Source organism: Micropterus salmoides, unplaced genomic scaffold, assembly GCF_014851395.1.
Source record: "Micropterus salmoides isolate LMB-PRFRI ecotype aquatic unplaced genomic scaffold, ASM1485139v1 Ms_hic_scaffold_1, whole genome shotgun sequence".
In the NCBI taxonomy this organism is placed as follows: Eukaryota; Metazoa; Chordata; class Actinopteri; order Centrarchiformes; family Centrarchidae; genus Micropterus; species Micropterus salmoides.
The window spans coordinates 8,640,817-8,654,471 of record NW_024040040.1 but is presented as its reverse complement, the minus strand read 5'-3'; the positions used below and the strand labels follow the sequence as shown (position 1 = coordinate 8,654,471).

At 41.0% G+C, this 13,655-nt stretch overlaps 1 protein-coding gene across 1 annotated transcript; it reads left to right on the top strand.

The window, feature by feature from the left end:
• LOC119901147 (actin cytoskeleton-regulatory complex protein PAN1-like) lies at positions 1 to 10,284 on the top strand. Its single transcript, XM_038716659.1, has 10 exons — positions 1 to 274; positions 1,151 to 1,301; positions 1,736 to 1,937; positions 2,130 to 2,403; positions 2,768 to 2,809; positions 2,900 to 2,979; positions 3,078 to 3,272; positions 3,514 to 3,598; positions 5,524 to 7,323; positions 9,288 to 10,284. Exons 2-10 carry the CDS (start codon positions 1,210 to 1,212, stop codon positions 9,293 to 9,295), a joined length of 2,778 nt encoding a protein of 925 aa, XP_038572587.1. The 5' UTR covers positions 1 to 274; positions 1,151 to 1,209; the 3' UTR covers positions 9,296 to 10,284.
• The last annotated feature ends 3,371 nt before the right edge of the window (positions 10,285 to 13,655 follow it).

Below are 13,655 nucleotides of genomic sequence, written 5' to 3'. Positions count from 1 at the left end.
TCTGTAATGGTGAAGAACCACACAGGGTCAAAGGTGAAGACAGCGAGAGGTGAAATTCCTGGAGGGAGGCTGACTGTGCGTCCTTAATTAACCACCAAACGGTGTCGGTTACCAGTTTGAAGTTGCTCCGTATTTTTCAGGAAAACACAGCAAAGGTTCAAACGTTGACACTGGATATACATCAGGTTTCAGGGACAGGTTTCGTTGTTTGTGGAAATAGTTCGGTTTTGGATTTGGACGGTCATATTGGACGTTTGAGGAAGAGGCTTTTCAGGTAACCGTTGACACAATAACGTTATTTATTTACCTAATCAGTTTGACGTGTCAGAGGCTTGGAGCGTGAATAAATGTAAAAAGTAACCTCCTCTATATTGAAGATAAATTTAATACCGATACTAAAAACAAAGATGAGCATCAGTGTTGAGTAGATTTAGTGTGAACTGGAAGGATTCGTTATAATTCAGTTAGTTGGTGGACAGAAAAATAAACAACAACAATGTTGATAAACGTAAAAGTGATTTTTGTTCTTTTTTTTTTTTTTTTTTTTTTTAAAGAAAACAGCCAGCACATTCTGGACATTCACATATGCAAATGTGAATATGCTGTTTTTCTTGATCTTCTAGTAACCCGAAAATATTTGGATTTGAACTGTTTGCTGGAAGAAACAAACTCCTTGGTCTCAGGAACATTCTGCTGGGCATTTTGCCCTATTTTCTAACATTTTATAGTCCAACTGTTCATCAAGAAAACGAACTGCAGATGAATTGATAATGGTTAGTTGGAGCCCTACAGCCTTCAAATGGCATTCTTGAAATATTTTAGAGCAGCTGTAAGACATTTCACACTGACACCAACAGGCAGGCAACAGTGAAACCATGTCACTGCCTGTGTGGTGTTTCTGCAACAATGCCAACTCTCCTGGACATCAGTTTTTCTTTTTTTGAATCACTCTTAAACTCTAATTCATCCTCAGCACTGCTCCACTTATGATAGTTTATTTCTGATTACTATTTTTCATAATTGATTCTTTATTAATGTATATTGTCTGCTATGTAGCAGAAGGGAGTTCAATATTACTCTGTAACTTGTTATACTGTGACAATAAACCTACCTACCTACTTTAATAACTGAAATATTTCTTATCTCTCAGGAGGTTTACCTGACTTCGGACAGCATCAGATCTGGAGAGACTTTTGAGCATCCCTTGAGATGGATGAGCAGGTTAATCCGTTGGAGAGAGACCACTCTTTGTCCGTGATTCTGCCAGGGGGGCTGGAGAAGAAAGCCACAGTGCATGGAAGGTAGGCCATATCGCAAGCTGTTCTTCTAAGGTGTGGACAGATTTTGTGTAATTTTCAAAGCTACATTTACATGACAAAAGACAGTATGGCCTCTTAATTCTTGTTTTTTTCCCCCTGGACCTGTCTTTGTCCCATGCTAGTTTAGACTGCATTGTGGGAAATGTAGGATCCAATGTTTTTTGGCACTTCAGCCATCTTAGGGCCTAAAATCGTGTGTGTGTGTGTGTGTGTGGATATATTTAGATTGTTTTAGCGGCAATGTTGGTGTGTTCCCTCTTTGGAAAGTTCTAGTTTTAAAGATGAATTTGCACCTGCATGCTATAATTCAAGAACCCTTGTGAATGTCCTAACATTGCAAGATCATTGGATGATAGGAAGATATAGGTTATTTACGGTAATTTGTTTTCTTTGATTTTTTTCCCCCATCTGAATAGTAAACCAGTGATGGACTTACTTGTGATCCTTTGTGCAAATTATCATCTGAATCCGTCAGACTACACTGTTGAGGTCCTTTCCCCTAACAAGAACAACATCAGCTTCAAACCAAACTCTCCTATTGGCTCACTAGAAGCGGAGACAATTGTGCTGAAACCTAAAGGAATGGAGGAAAAGATCAGGAGGCCGTACATGCCAGAGGTAAAAAAAGAAATTCAACATCCTTTCACCGAACAGTTTATACTTTACTATACTATTAGCTGTCGCCAAGTATACAGAGGAAGCACTATTTAAGCCGTAACTAATGGGAAATAAACATTTATCTTGGTGTATTTTAAATAGACTTTCTTTCCATAGTTGCATTAAAGTAAAAAATGTAATTTCTCTTTGCAGCCATCTGTGCGTTTGTTGATCAACTACAATAAGTCCCATAAGGCCGTGGTGAGAGTGAATCCCAGCGTGCCCCTTGAGATGCTGCTGCCAGTGGTGTGTGACAAGTGCGAGTTTAAAGTAGAGACAACCATCTTACTAAGAGACCCTCAGTCTAAAGAGCTGCTGGACCTGACCAAGACCTTAAATGAGCACGGACTGAGGGAAGTGTTTGCGAAAGACACAGCTGCTCAGGAGAGTATTGACCATCAACAGCAACCCAAGACACCCGAAGCAGGTATGTTTGACAGCAAATAGTTTTGTCCATTTGCATGTGTTTGTCTCTACCTCATAGCCTCCTCCCTGTATGAACTGTGGGATATGTATTAAAAACATATTAATCACCGGTAACGATCAGCAAAATGGACAATCATCAGGATTATTACTTTAAAGAGACCTCTGGGATCTTTTCTGCCTACATTGTTGCTAACAGCACTTACTCAAATTGACACCCCAAGCTTTGCAGTGTCAGTTTTTTGTTGCTCTGACAAAACCATGCGGTCAGCAAAGCCTAACTGAAAGACTGTTTTGAAGACATTTCATATTATGTCCTACTGTACAGTCAGACCTGATATTGGCATTGTGTTTTTTGCCTGGAACAGCTGTCACGCCAACAGAGGTCATCTCACCACCTCCACTACAAGGTAACACTCACACACATTCATGCACAGTCTCAGTGATATATGCCACACACCGTATTCTGCTATAATTTACTGATCTTTTACATTATATAGGCCTGTCAAAGAAGAAGACACAGAAGGAGAACAGGGGTTTTCTCAGCTTATTCAGAAGAAGCAAGAAAAAACCTGAAATGGTACAGTATGAGTATCAGTATTGTCAGCGTGCTGGATGATATTCTTAAAACCTTCTCGGCTTGTGACCAAAATGTATTGTTCATTTCGCTCTTTTTAGGAAGGGGCAGCGAGTGCCCCAGTGTCTCCTGGCCTCAAAAAGCAAATGAGAGTTGGTATGAATTCGCAGGGTGTTTCCTCCTCTAACACCCTGCCAGCAGATATGCCTAAAAAGAGACGCGCCCCTCAGCCGCCCATGGGTGCATCGCAGAGCTTCCCCAACCACCTCGGCACCTGTCATCTAAGAGGACCACAGGTGGGGAGGAAACTCTTTTCTTCTTCTTCCTCTTCTTCCTCTTCTTCTTCTGCCTTTTTCTACTTCCACCAAAGCAAGGAGGTTTGTGTATTTGGCGGTCTGTTAGTTAGCAGAATATCTCAAACTGCTACTAATTAAACTGATGACCAAACATTAACACCTAATTTTTGGTTTGAATACCTCTTGTCTATCAGTGTCTATTAAACAATATAGCAACATTAATGTCACTGTCACTCTATAGGGGTCTTCAGAAATGAGGAGTACCAAGAGGAGGGCCCCACCCCCTCCCCGTGCAAACACCCTGCAGACAGACACAGAGGTTAAAGGTAAAACCTTCATTGATTATGGATGACCTTTGAGCTTTGGGATGGAGCTTGTTCTTAGACAACTGTGCTGAACACATTTTAATGATAATGATTGACAGCGTAGCCTGCCAACACTATTTAGGGTATAAATCAGGGTCTGTACCATTACATTATAGTCAAATTCAGAGTATAATATTGACTGTCCATATGTGGCCTGCAACGGCAAAAGATATGAAATATCCTTGTAGAACAATCCCAATTGACCTTTTTACTGTATTTCAGTGGAAATCAAATGGGTTTAGAGTGCGTTGATTTCTTGCATCTGCCAAATCCTTACGGTTTCAGTCGGTGCCACACAAGGTCAAGAGAGATTGAAGAAAAATCAAGATTAAAATGTCAAAGCGAAAACCATCAAATAGAAGATTTAGCAGTTAAATCCAGCGCAAAACACAGCTTTTATCAGTCCGAACCATTTAACCCTGTTCAGGGCAATTAAAGTGACCCAGGGAGCCTTGTTCATAGAACGTATTGGCTTCAGTCTGTTCCAAGATAAATCCCTCTATTGTCCGAGCTTTCATTCCCCTGTATTAGTCTGTCTGATATGCTTTCCCCGCCTGGGTTCAGGTTCTCTCGGTTCATGGCTCTTTTCTACTCATATGCTTTCACAGACTTGAATGGACAATGATCATTCTGTTATAACGTATAGGTTATTAGGGATCTGTAATTATGTGAGAAACACTTCATTGTGCGCTTAAAGAAAAAGTGCTCTAAGATTTTTGCGTTCTAATTATGTGACTAAATTGCCTTAAGCAGTGTCCGTGTCTTGGTTCACTCCCTTGTTTTCTTTTATCAGTGATAGTGCAACACACTGCTGAGTTGGTATCCACACTAGGCTGAACAAACAACTCCCAGCCATGAGTTGATGATCACATTCTTGCTCCTGTCCTCCTACGCTTAAATAATCATGGTCTGTGAAAGCTCAAAATCGCATTTTCACATCGGACGTAAGGCATTTCTTTTATCGTTAAGAGACTTCACTGTAAATGTCTGTGTCGTGTTGGTTTTGTGTTGGAAAACTTCAGACTGATGATCGCTGCCCTAAAGCCAAGCTTTCTCTCCTCCCTGCTTACAGACTCTGTTACCTGAACGGGGTGATTGAGGGCTGCTGCAGCTGCTGCTGTCTCCTTTTCCTCTCCTCCTTCCACCATCCTTATTCCTCCTCTCCGTCCTCTTCCTGCGTTGGCCTCTTCTTCCTTCTTCCCATCTTAGTGGCTTTTATGGATGTGTGTCACTGTTGCCTGCTGCACTTAAATGCTATTTATTTGTCCGTTTTTTTTTTATTCTGTCGGCTTATTGTGCGTTTTCTGTTTGGGTTTTTTTGTGAAAATTCTGTATAAGTTTATGTCCTTTTGTGGTATTTTCCTTTCAGTGGATTAGACTTAGTAGTAAGTAATTGTGCCTTTTAAATTCAAAAGAGAAGCCAGATTATTATCATAGGCAATTATTATGTTTTCTGACCGTGAATTATTGTTAACTGCTTATTTTTTTCTCTACTATATATTTTACCTATTGTATATGAGTGTTTTTAATATATTTTATGTTTGACCTTCTGCTTCTGCTGATAAATTTTATTAACATTTTACAATTTTATATACATTTTCTTTTCATTATTGTTAATTCTCATTTTACAATAAAATTGGGAATAATTCATTTAACTTTAATACTTGATTTCATTTAAAAATGTGTTAATGTCTTTAAACATTTGACTAAAAGTAATTTAACATTCAAAGGGGGGGGAGATAATACCGAGTTTCCTGTGTATCTTTAATGACCAGCATACAGTTGCATTTTGTGTGTTTACTGTGCAGACTTTGTATTGTAAATATCGCAGTTTTTTACTGTGTGGTTTCTAAATGTTAAGACCCTTAACTTCCCTGTTTCTGCAGGGACTGTAGACTCCCTGAACACTGTGGAGGAGCTGAGAGAAAGTGACGAGTCAGACTCTGTAATCCTGTCACTATCCTCGTCTTCATCACCACATCCATCGCATCCACGGTCGTCGTCCTCCTCACGCCCATCATTTGCTTACCTCCATGAAGTGGCTGATCCATATCTGCCTTCGTTTCGAGGGAAAGACTTATCTGATGCCCGCTGTGCTCTCGCCAGAGTCCTGACCTCCTCTGTTTCCAAAGGGACACTGGCCAAGCATTTGAAGAATTCTGCCACCTTCCCGAAATTCTACAAAGGCTCCTCCTTCATGTCCATGACTCCGGTGTGTTCAGATAATGGGGTTTTCTGTGTGGAACTTGAAACACCCAAGCTTCCCTCTGAGCCTGAGTGGGAGGATCCCGTACAGAGGAAGAGAATGACCACGTTCAAAATAGTTCCCTCAAAAAAACAAAAGTCCCATGATCCAGAGCTCCCCCTGGATGTTTCAGATCAGATAACAGTAGAAGATAACCCTGAGAGTGGAGCGTCTCCTGAGGTCGGGAAAAATCTTACTGAGGCTGAGGAGGATCCATGTTCTCCTGACAGATCAGAGACTGAAACACCTTTGCAGAGTCCAAAACCTTCTCCTCCACCTTCTCTTGACTTAGACAGTCGGGATGGTCCAGCTTCTCCTCCACCTTCTCTTGACTTAGACAGTCGGGATGGTCCAGCTTCTCCTCCACCTCCTCTTGACTTAGACAGCCGGGATGGTCCAGCTTCTCCTCCACCTCCTCTTGACTTAGACAGCCGGGATGGTCCAGCTTCTCCTCCACCTTCTCTTGACTTAGACAGCCGGGATGGTCCAGCTTCTCCTCCACCTCCTCTTGACTTAGACAGCCGGGATGGTCCAGCTTCTCCTCCACCTCCTCTTGACTTAGACAGCCGGGATGGTCCAGCTTCTCCTCCACCTCCTCTTGACTTAGACAGCCGGGATGGTCCAGCTTCTCCTCCACCTCCTCTTGACTTAGACAGCCGGGATGGTCCAGCTTCTCCTCCACCTCCTCTTGACTTAGACAGCCGGGATGGTCCAGCTTCTCCTCCACCTCCTCTTGACTTAGACAGCCGGGATGGTCCAGCTTCTCCTCCACCTCCTCTTGACTTAGACAGCCGGGATGGTCCAGCTTCTCCTCCACCTCCGATGGATTTAGATAATCAGGATTGTCCAGGCTCACCTCTTTCTGAGGGTGTTGAGAAACAGAAGGAAGAGGAAGAACCTGAAGCCACATCTGAGGTGATACTAACGGCGCCGTCATACTGCAGCGATGGAGAACTTCCCAGTGATGGTCAAATCAACTCAGAGGATCGGAGTGAATGTCGTCAAAGCCCCGGTGGACAGTCTGTGAGGACAGACACAGACCACTGTAGTTCATACACTGCTGACAAGGAAGTTGAGGAGGAATGGGTACAAGAAGAAGTAGAGGATGGTTTCCCTCCTCCTCCTTCACCTGTCTTCTTTAATGAAGACATAGAAGTTCTGGAGGAGGGAAGAAAAGATACCACTGCTTCCTCTCAGCCGCAAAGTCCTACATCTAATGGACAAACTATTGTATTCAGTGAGGACCATCAAAATGACCAGTCAGCAGCTGGACAAAAACCTCTGGACAAGATGTGTGCAGCCCCATCCAGATTTGCACAAGCAGTAGCGTTGGCCGTGCAGAGATCCCACCTCCAGAGACATGGGAAAGGTTTAGGCCCTCAGGCCCCCAGTGGTCCACACAGTACACTTCCCTCACCACCAAGGTCCACATACCAGTATGGTGAGTACCACTGACAGTTGTTTTTTCATCATATCTCTAAGTTTACTGCCATAGCTTTAATGTAATACAAATACATAGTGGTCCACTAAGCCTCTAGTTTTCTAAAAGTGATGGGTCCTACACAAACACACACATTTCTGCCAAAGTTAAAATAGTTGTGGGTATTTTATGTGAGAGATTTCTGCAGTTTTGCCTGTGATCTTATTACTGGGTTGAACTGTGTGGGGCTCTGTCGGACGAAAAGGGCTTTGCGTATTTCCGTGCACCCATCAGAGTTTAGCAAAATTTAAATGAAAATGTGATGATAATTGTGGTGTTTTACTTCTCTTGCCAGCAACGTCAGTCAAATCCAGTCAAACCACACCCACACATGCCAGATGAAGCAGATTAAACTAAATGAATAATTCCTAAGGATGTTTTGTTTTTCTCAACTTCAACTTTGGGTTAAACTTGCTTCATCTAAATATGATATGTTAAGGAGAGATGCTTAAAATCTGACACATTTTCAAGGGCTTTAAGACTCCCTCTTTCTCTAATTCTCTACTCTTTTTAAAGATTATTCTGAGATGGAGAGGATTGCATTATGGGATTTTCAGCTGAAAGTTGTATACATGCTATGAACAGTACTGTTTTTGTTCCATTGTGGGGATTTTTGAGGGCACTATAAAGAGCATAAATTTCACACTCAAATAAGATGGAGAACCGTAAATATTGTGCATTATATAAAAAATAGGAAGTGATTTGGGACACAGTGAGTTTGGTTTCAGGTCATCAAAAAATAGTTAGTATGTACACAGTACATCAAATATTCTTGAGAGGTACATTTAATTAGAAATTTTGCAGATGAAGCAAACCAAAATAAATTACAAATCATTATTTTAATCAGAAATATTGATATATTAGAGGACCTTTCTTGTAATGCTCAAAGTTGAGGTGAAACGTATGGCCTCAGTAGACTTGTTAATAATGTTGAAACCGTCGCTGAATATAACGCATCTTAAGCATTATACAGTCTTGATATATAAAAAGGACAAGTATCTCATTGTGATATTGCTTTATTAACTTGCTGAGGTTTACTATAGCCAAGGAATAACTTTGTTGCACGTTTCCATTCGTAGTGAAACTGCTGATAGACTTTTCATCAACTCCAAAAGACAAGTCCTCATTACTCACGTCCTTGCCTCTCTCTGGTCGCCTGTATGTGTTAAGTTTGGCTCGTATTGCTGACTTTTAAAGCTCTGCAGGTTCAGGCCTCAAACCTACTTGTCCCTTATGAGCCTGGACATAACACTAGTTTTTCATTAGTCCACTATTGTGGGGCTGAACAATAAATCAAAATCACAATATGGCCTACTGCATTTTCTCAAATTACAGGAGTTGCAATATTTGTTAACGGCAAAATGTGTGCCAAAATATCCTTTTTAAATGAAATATTATTGTGCTACAGCGATGTCCTGGCCTACATGTCATATTCTACAGACATCTTTGTTTGGTACAAATCCCACCATAATCATTTAAATATGTTTTTAATAATAATAATTATGTAAAAATTATCATTCCTTCCTATATCGCAATTGCAATATCAGGGTATTTTTGTTTCTTTCTTTTTTTTTATTGTTCAACCCTACCATATTGCTATATAAATGCACTGTGTAGCCCTGCTTTCTTTTACTGTAGTAACCATATACACTGTTTGTTAAGCACTATGTAACTCTGATTTGAAAGTTGTAACAAAAATAAAGTTGTTATTAGTAACGCATAGAAAAATAGGGAATAGAAACAAATCTTTAGGCTGACACAGAAACAAACCGACATGGTGACACTGAATGCATTATGACAAGTTTATTTCTGGAGATCTGATGCCTGGCTGTCCATGGCTGTGTCGGCGCTCGCCTGAGGCCCTTTTAATTCCTTCCTATAGAGGAAAGATGTGACGTAAATATTGAATCTCTTCTCTGCTGCAGGTGCCTGACTAGCTTCCTGACACACCTTCGAATGGAAGTCCTTGTTTAGGTTGAGGAATCGGAGCTGACCGAGGACACCTTACTCAGTATGCGACCTTAACCAAAAAGGTCAGCTGAATAATTTCTAAGCTGACGAACTGCGGCAGTTTTATGATGAGAAAAAAAGGACTTTGCTTCTATGGTCATCTTTATTTCTTGTTTCTCTTATTTTTGTGCAAGACACCTTGTTGTCTCATTTTATGTTTTAACTTTATGTTCACAGGTTAAAGAAACAATTTTCTGTTGTCAAGTAAGCCAAATGTACAGGATGTGAATTGTTGAACTGACAATGTCCTGTGTTTGTTTTTGTTTTTTGTTACTTCCTTTTGAATTTTTCATTGAAAATGTGCCAAGGTGGACAGAACGCTGATGTGAAAGCTTTTTTTGTTTGTGTAAAACAAAAGAAATGACAGTAATAGGCTTATCCTATGTTTGTGCTGAAATGTAATGTCTCCCTTAGGGTGTACATTTTTTCTGCTTTAACACATGAAGAATGCAGTAAATCTCATGAACTTGGTTTCAGACTGGTTTTGCTTTTTAGTCACCAGGTGGCAGAAGAGCATTGTTTCTAAAATGAATATCCTGACATTATCCATTTGTGAGGTCTTCATCATCATATGAGTTGTGGGTGGCTGTATCACAAGTGACAAATTCTGTATAATTTTAAGTAAATAACAGTTAATACTGTTTCCTAATTATGCAGGAGCCATGAATGAAAACATTATTCAAACATTCAATTATCCATAAATGTCTTAGGATTTTTCTGAATGCTGTGTCTGTGTAAGTATCCATTTCAAGGACATTGTCTGAAACAGAAAGTACATGCAATATTTAATGGGGACATGATAATTTACTGCATTTCCAGCAGCAACAACAACAAAAAAACCTATCCTTGTTGGAAGCATCGGTTTCATGCCAAGCATCTCAACACCTTCCTGAATAAACTCAGTCCACTTTGCTCACATGCACACACTGTTATGTCTTTAACGGACCTATACCTCAGGGCAATACTGCATAGCTATACTTGGGTGCCAAAAGAATCCACACTACTATATGTATTGATCCAGCCCTGGCCTTGGAGGAACAGCAAGGAGCTATGCGAGGTAGAGACCTAGCCAGAACCGCCTTTGGCTAAAGCTCCACGTTTGCCAGGCCTGGACTGAGTGGGCTCGCTTCAAGACTTCCTTTCTTTCTCTCTAGCATTCCTTGCTCCACCTGAGGAGAGAGAGCGAGAGAGAGAGAGAGAGAGGAGGACGGGATGCTGGTGGATGATGGGAGGTGACCGTTGACCCTGTCGTGTTTCCACGGCGCTCCCCCCAGAGGGGGCGCCCGGCCCTCAAGGGCACAGCCGTGTCACACTGCCGTTGTCATGGAGAATGCCATTACCGCCCCTAAGGGAGAGAGCCACGTCGAATGTTAAAAAAAAAGAAAGAAAGAAAGTCAGTCGAAAAAGAAACACACACTCACGTAGGAGAGGAGCTCTTTTATTGCCCAAAGCAATGATATCCAATGTTAGTGACAACTCTGGCATTATCCTTTTTTTAGCAGTAAAAGGTTGAATTTCAACCTGAGCAGCAATGTTCATGATTATGCAGACAACAGAAAGCTGGATTTATAATGCAGCATAACGTGAAATGCTATTCTGTCATGTACATTTATGATCTGACACGTGACATAAGATGCTATCAGCGCAGATGAACCTTTGAATAAAAGCAGACGGGCACAGACACAAAGAGGTTTTGTTGATTTTTGTCTCGGGAGATGAGGTGGATAGAGACGTGAACAAACAGGGTATTCTGAATCCTGGAGGACGCTTCAGTCACATGAGCACATCCTGGTTCAAACTAATTAATGAGGAGGCCGTGGTATGAATGCAAGATCACTCGGTGGATCACTCCTGTTGAAACCTGCACACCTGAACAAACATGGATTGTTTGACCACAACTACCCATACTTTTAACAAGCTTACATGGTGTGTTTCTACATGTGTGGAACATAGATGAACAAACAGGTACAGAAAGACAGTATAGCCATGCATGAACATATAGTATGTCTTCACACCTTTTAGTTTGTATTAATTTGACCAACCCCACCCACGGCATGGAAACATTTTATAATCACCTTATCCCACCCACACTACTGACACTCCACTCTATAACCTCAAAATGAAATGGCATAAATAATAATATAAAGGCATTACAGAAAAAATTAGAAATACACAATAAACATAATGACAACAGTAAAAACATTGTTATAGATTCATAAAAGTACCATTAGAGAGTTCTGAAGTCCTTCCATTTCATAGTAAGGATGCATACTTATATATAAAAATTATTATTTTGTAACAAAACTAAAAAGAGGGGGAAACAAGAACGTCTATTGTTTGATTTCACCTCACCAACTGCCCAAACATTGATATATATTCCCATATATAGTCCCATGCATTTTCCCTCAGCAGTCCAGCCAGCTAAAAAGATACATTGTTCTTAACCCCAAAAGTCATAAATCATAAGTTAACTGTAATAATTTGGACCAGCAAGGTATTTCTCCATCAGGTAAATTACATGGTGTGGAAGATACCTGTTGTGTGAAAACTATGCTAACGGACAAAGACGACATCAGGTTTCTTAAGTCTATGAGTGAAATCCAAATGTATGTAAGCACTTGAAATGTATCAGTCTTTGATCAGGATGTTTTAGATCAGTATAGCCTACTCCAACAGTAAAAGGCCTACACACTGATTTTAACCAAGAGCTGACTTTGACTGTGGCTTGGATGAAACTACAATTCATGTTTCAGATAGACGTATAAAATTTGTCTGTTGCATGAAGCTGTTGTAAGCAGTGTAACTACCATATGTGCAGGGAATGCAGTTGCATAGGGGCCCAGAGAAGCTGCGGGGCATAAATTACCTTTCATGTTACTATAATTTTAAAATCAGTAGCAGTAACCATTTCTACATACTGATATAGTACCATGCAAATAAATTTAACAATGGTCGCAGTTAAGTATTTATAATAGTCAGTGAGTCAGGCCTCTTTCTCTCTCTTACACTTGTCATTCATATTCAGTAACAATACAATAACATTAAATACTTTTACACACAAACACTCCATTGCCACATAAATCTGAAGTAGGTACGTCTAGATTAAGTTTACGTGAATAAGGATGAATTCATGGGATTTTATGTCAAAGATGTTCATTCTGTGGGCCCGCACAGAATTCTGGGTAATTTTAATAGCAAAATCCGCACAGAAGAGTAGCTAGCTAGTGAAGTGACAGCAAGAGGGAAATTAACTCGATATAGAGTACAAACACAAAAGTCGGGTTCAGCAGCAGCTGAGCAAGAAAAAGCAAAGCCACTAAAAAAAAGAAAGACGGGACAGCAGCAAACTGGAGTTGTGAGCAAGAGGAGCCGAAGGGGACACCTGCTGCTAGCTACAGCATCGCGCCATCCACCGTGAGGACGAGTAACGTTACTGCCCCCCGACACTTTCAGGCCCAATCCCAATGTCCCCCCTAAGCCCTAAACCCTGAACCCTCACAGACTTTACTGACATCACTTGGGCCCAATCCCCAATGTCCCCCCTCACAGACTCACAGACTTTGAGGCGCGTTCCCGGGAAGTCCGTGAGGGCTCAGGGCTGTCCCACTGTCAAATCGTCAAGTGCACGAGGGCTCTCTCGCAGACATTTTGAGCCCTTTATAGACCCTTTTCGTAAGTCCGCATTTCTGCAGACTTTGGCTGAGGGAATTGCCCACAGTTCATGACCATGGGTATGACATGAAACACAGGGGTTACCAGGGGAAGCCCGGAAGCAACAGAAGTATCAAGGCTAATCCGCGTTATAAGAGAAGAAGAAAACAGTAAACAAACAAGAATCGACACCTACGCTGATGTTAAAATTGTTGAAAGTTTTCTTAACTTAAGATGCTTCATAGAACACATGAAGTCAGAGGAATGCAATCACCTTATCACACACTTAGTTTATTCAACAATTTATTTTAGTTTTTGCTTAACGATGCTATTTGACCAACAATAATGTATTGATTAATTACAGATATATATTGACTACCTCTATATAGGCTACCTCTCCTCCACTCTGTAGGGCAAGAGCCTGCAGGACTTAAAAATAAGGCAAAAACATAAAATAAAAAGGGTGCAACGTGTTTCAGCATTGTCAAGGTAACGTGATAAAGTGGCACAGTGCTGTCCCGTTCCTGTTTACAGCATTTTGAGCCCTTGTAGCCTCTTAAACTCAATCACTTTCCAAGGCCCAATCCCAATGTCCCCCTAAGCCCTAAGCCATGAACCCTCACAGACTTTAC

Coding starts and splice junctions, on each gene's coding strand:
- LOC119901147 (XM_038716659.1), top strand. CDS start 1,210: ATGGATGAGCAGGTTAATCCGTTGGAGAGAGACCACTCTTTGTCCGTG. Junction 2,810..2,899: donor CTCACCACCTCCACTACAAG/GTAACACTCACA, acceptor TACATTATATAG/GCCTGTCAAAGAAGAAGACA. Junction 3,599..5,523: donor GACAGACACAGAGGTTAAAG/GTAAAACCTTCA, acceptor CTGTTTCTGCAG/GGACTGTAGACTCCCTGAAC.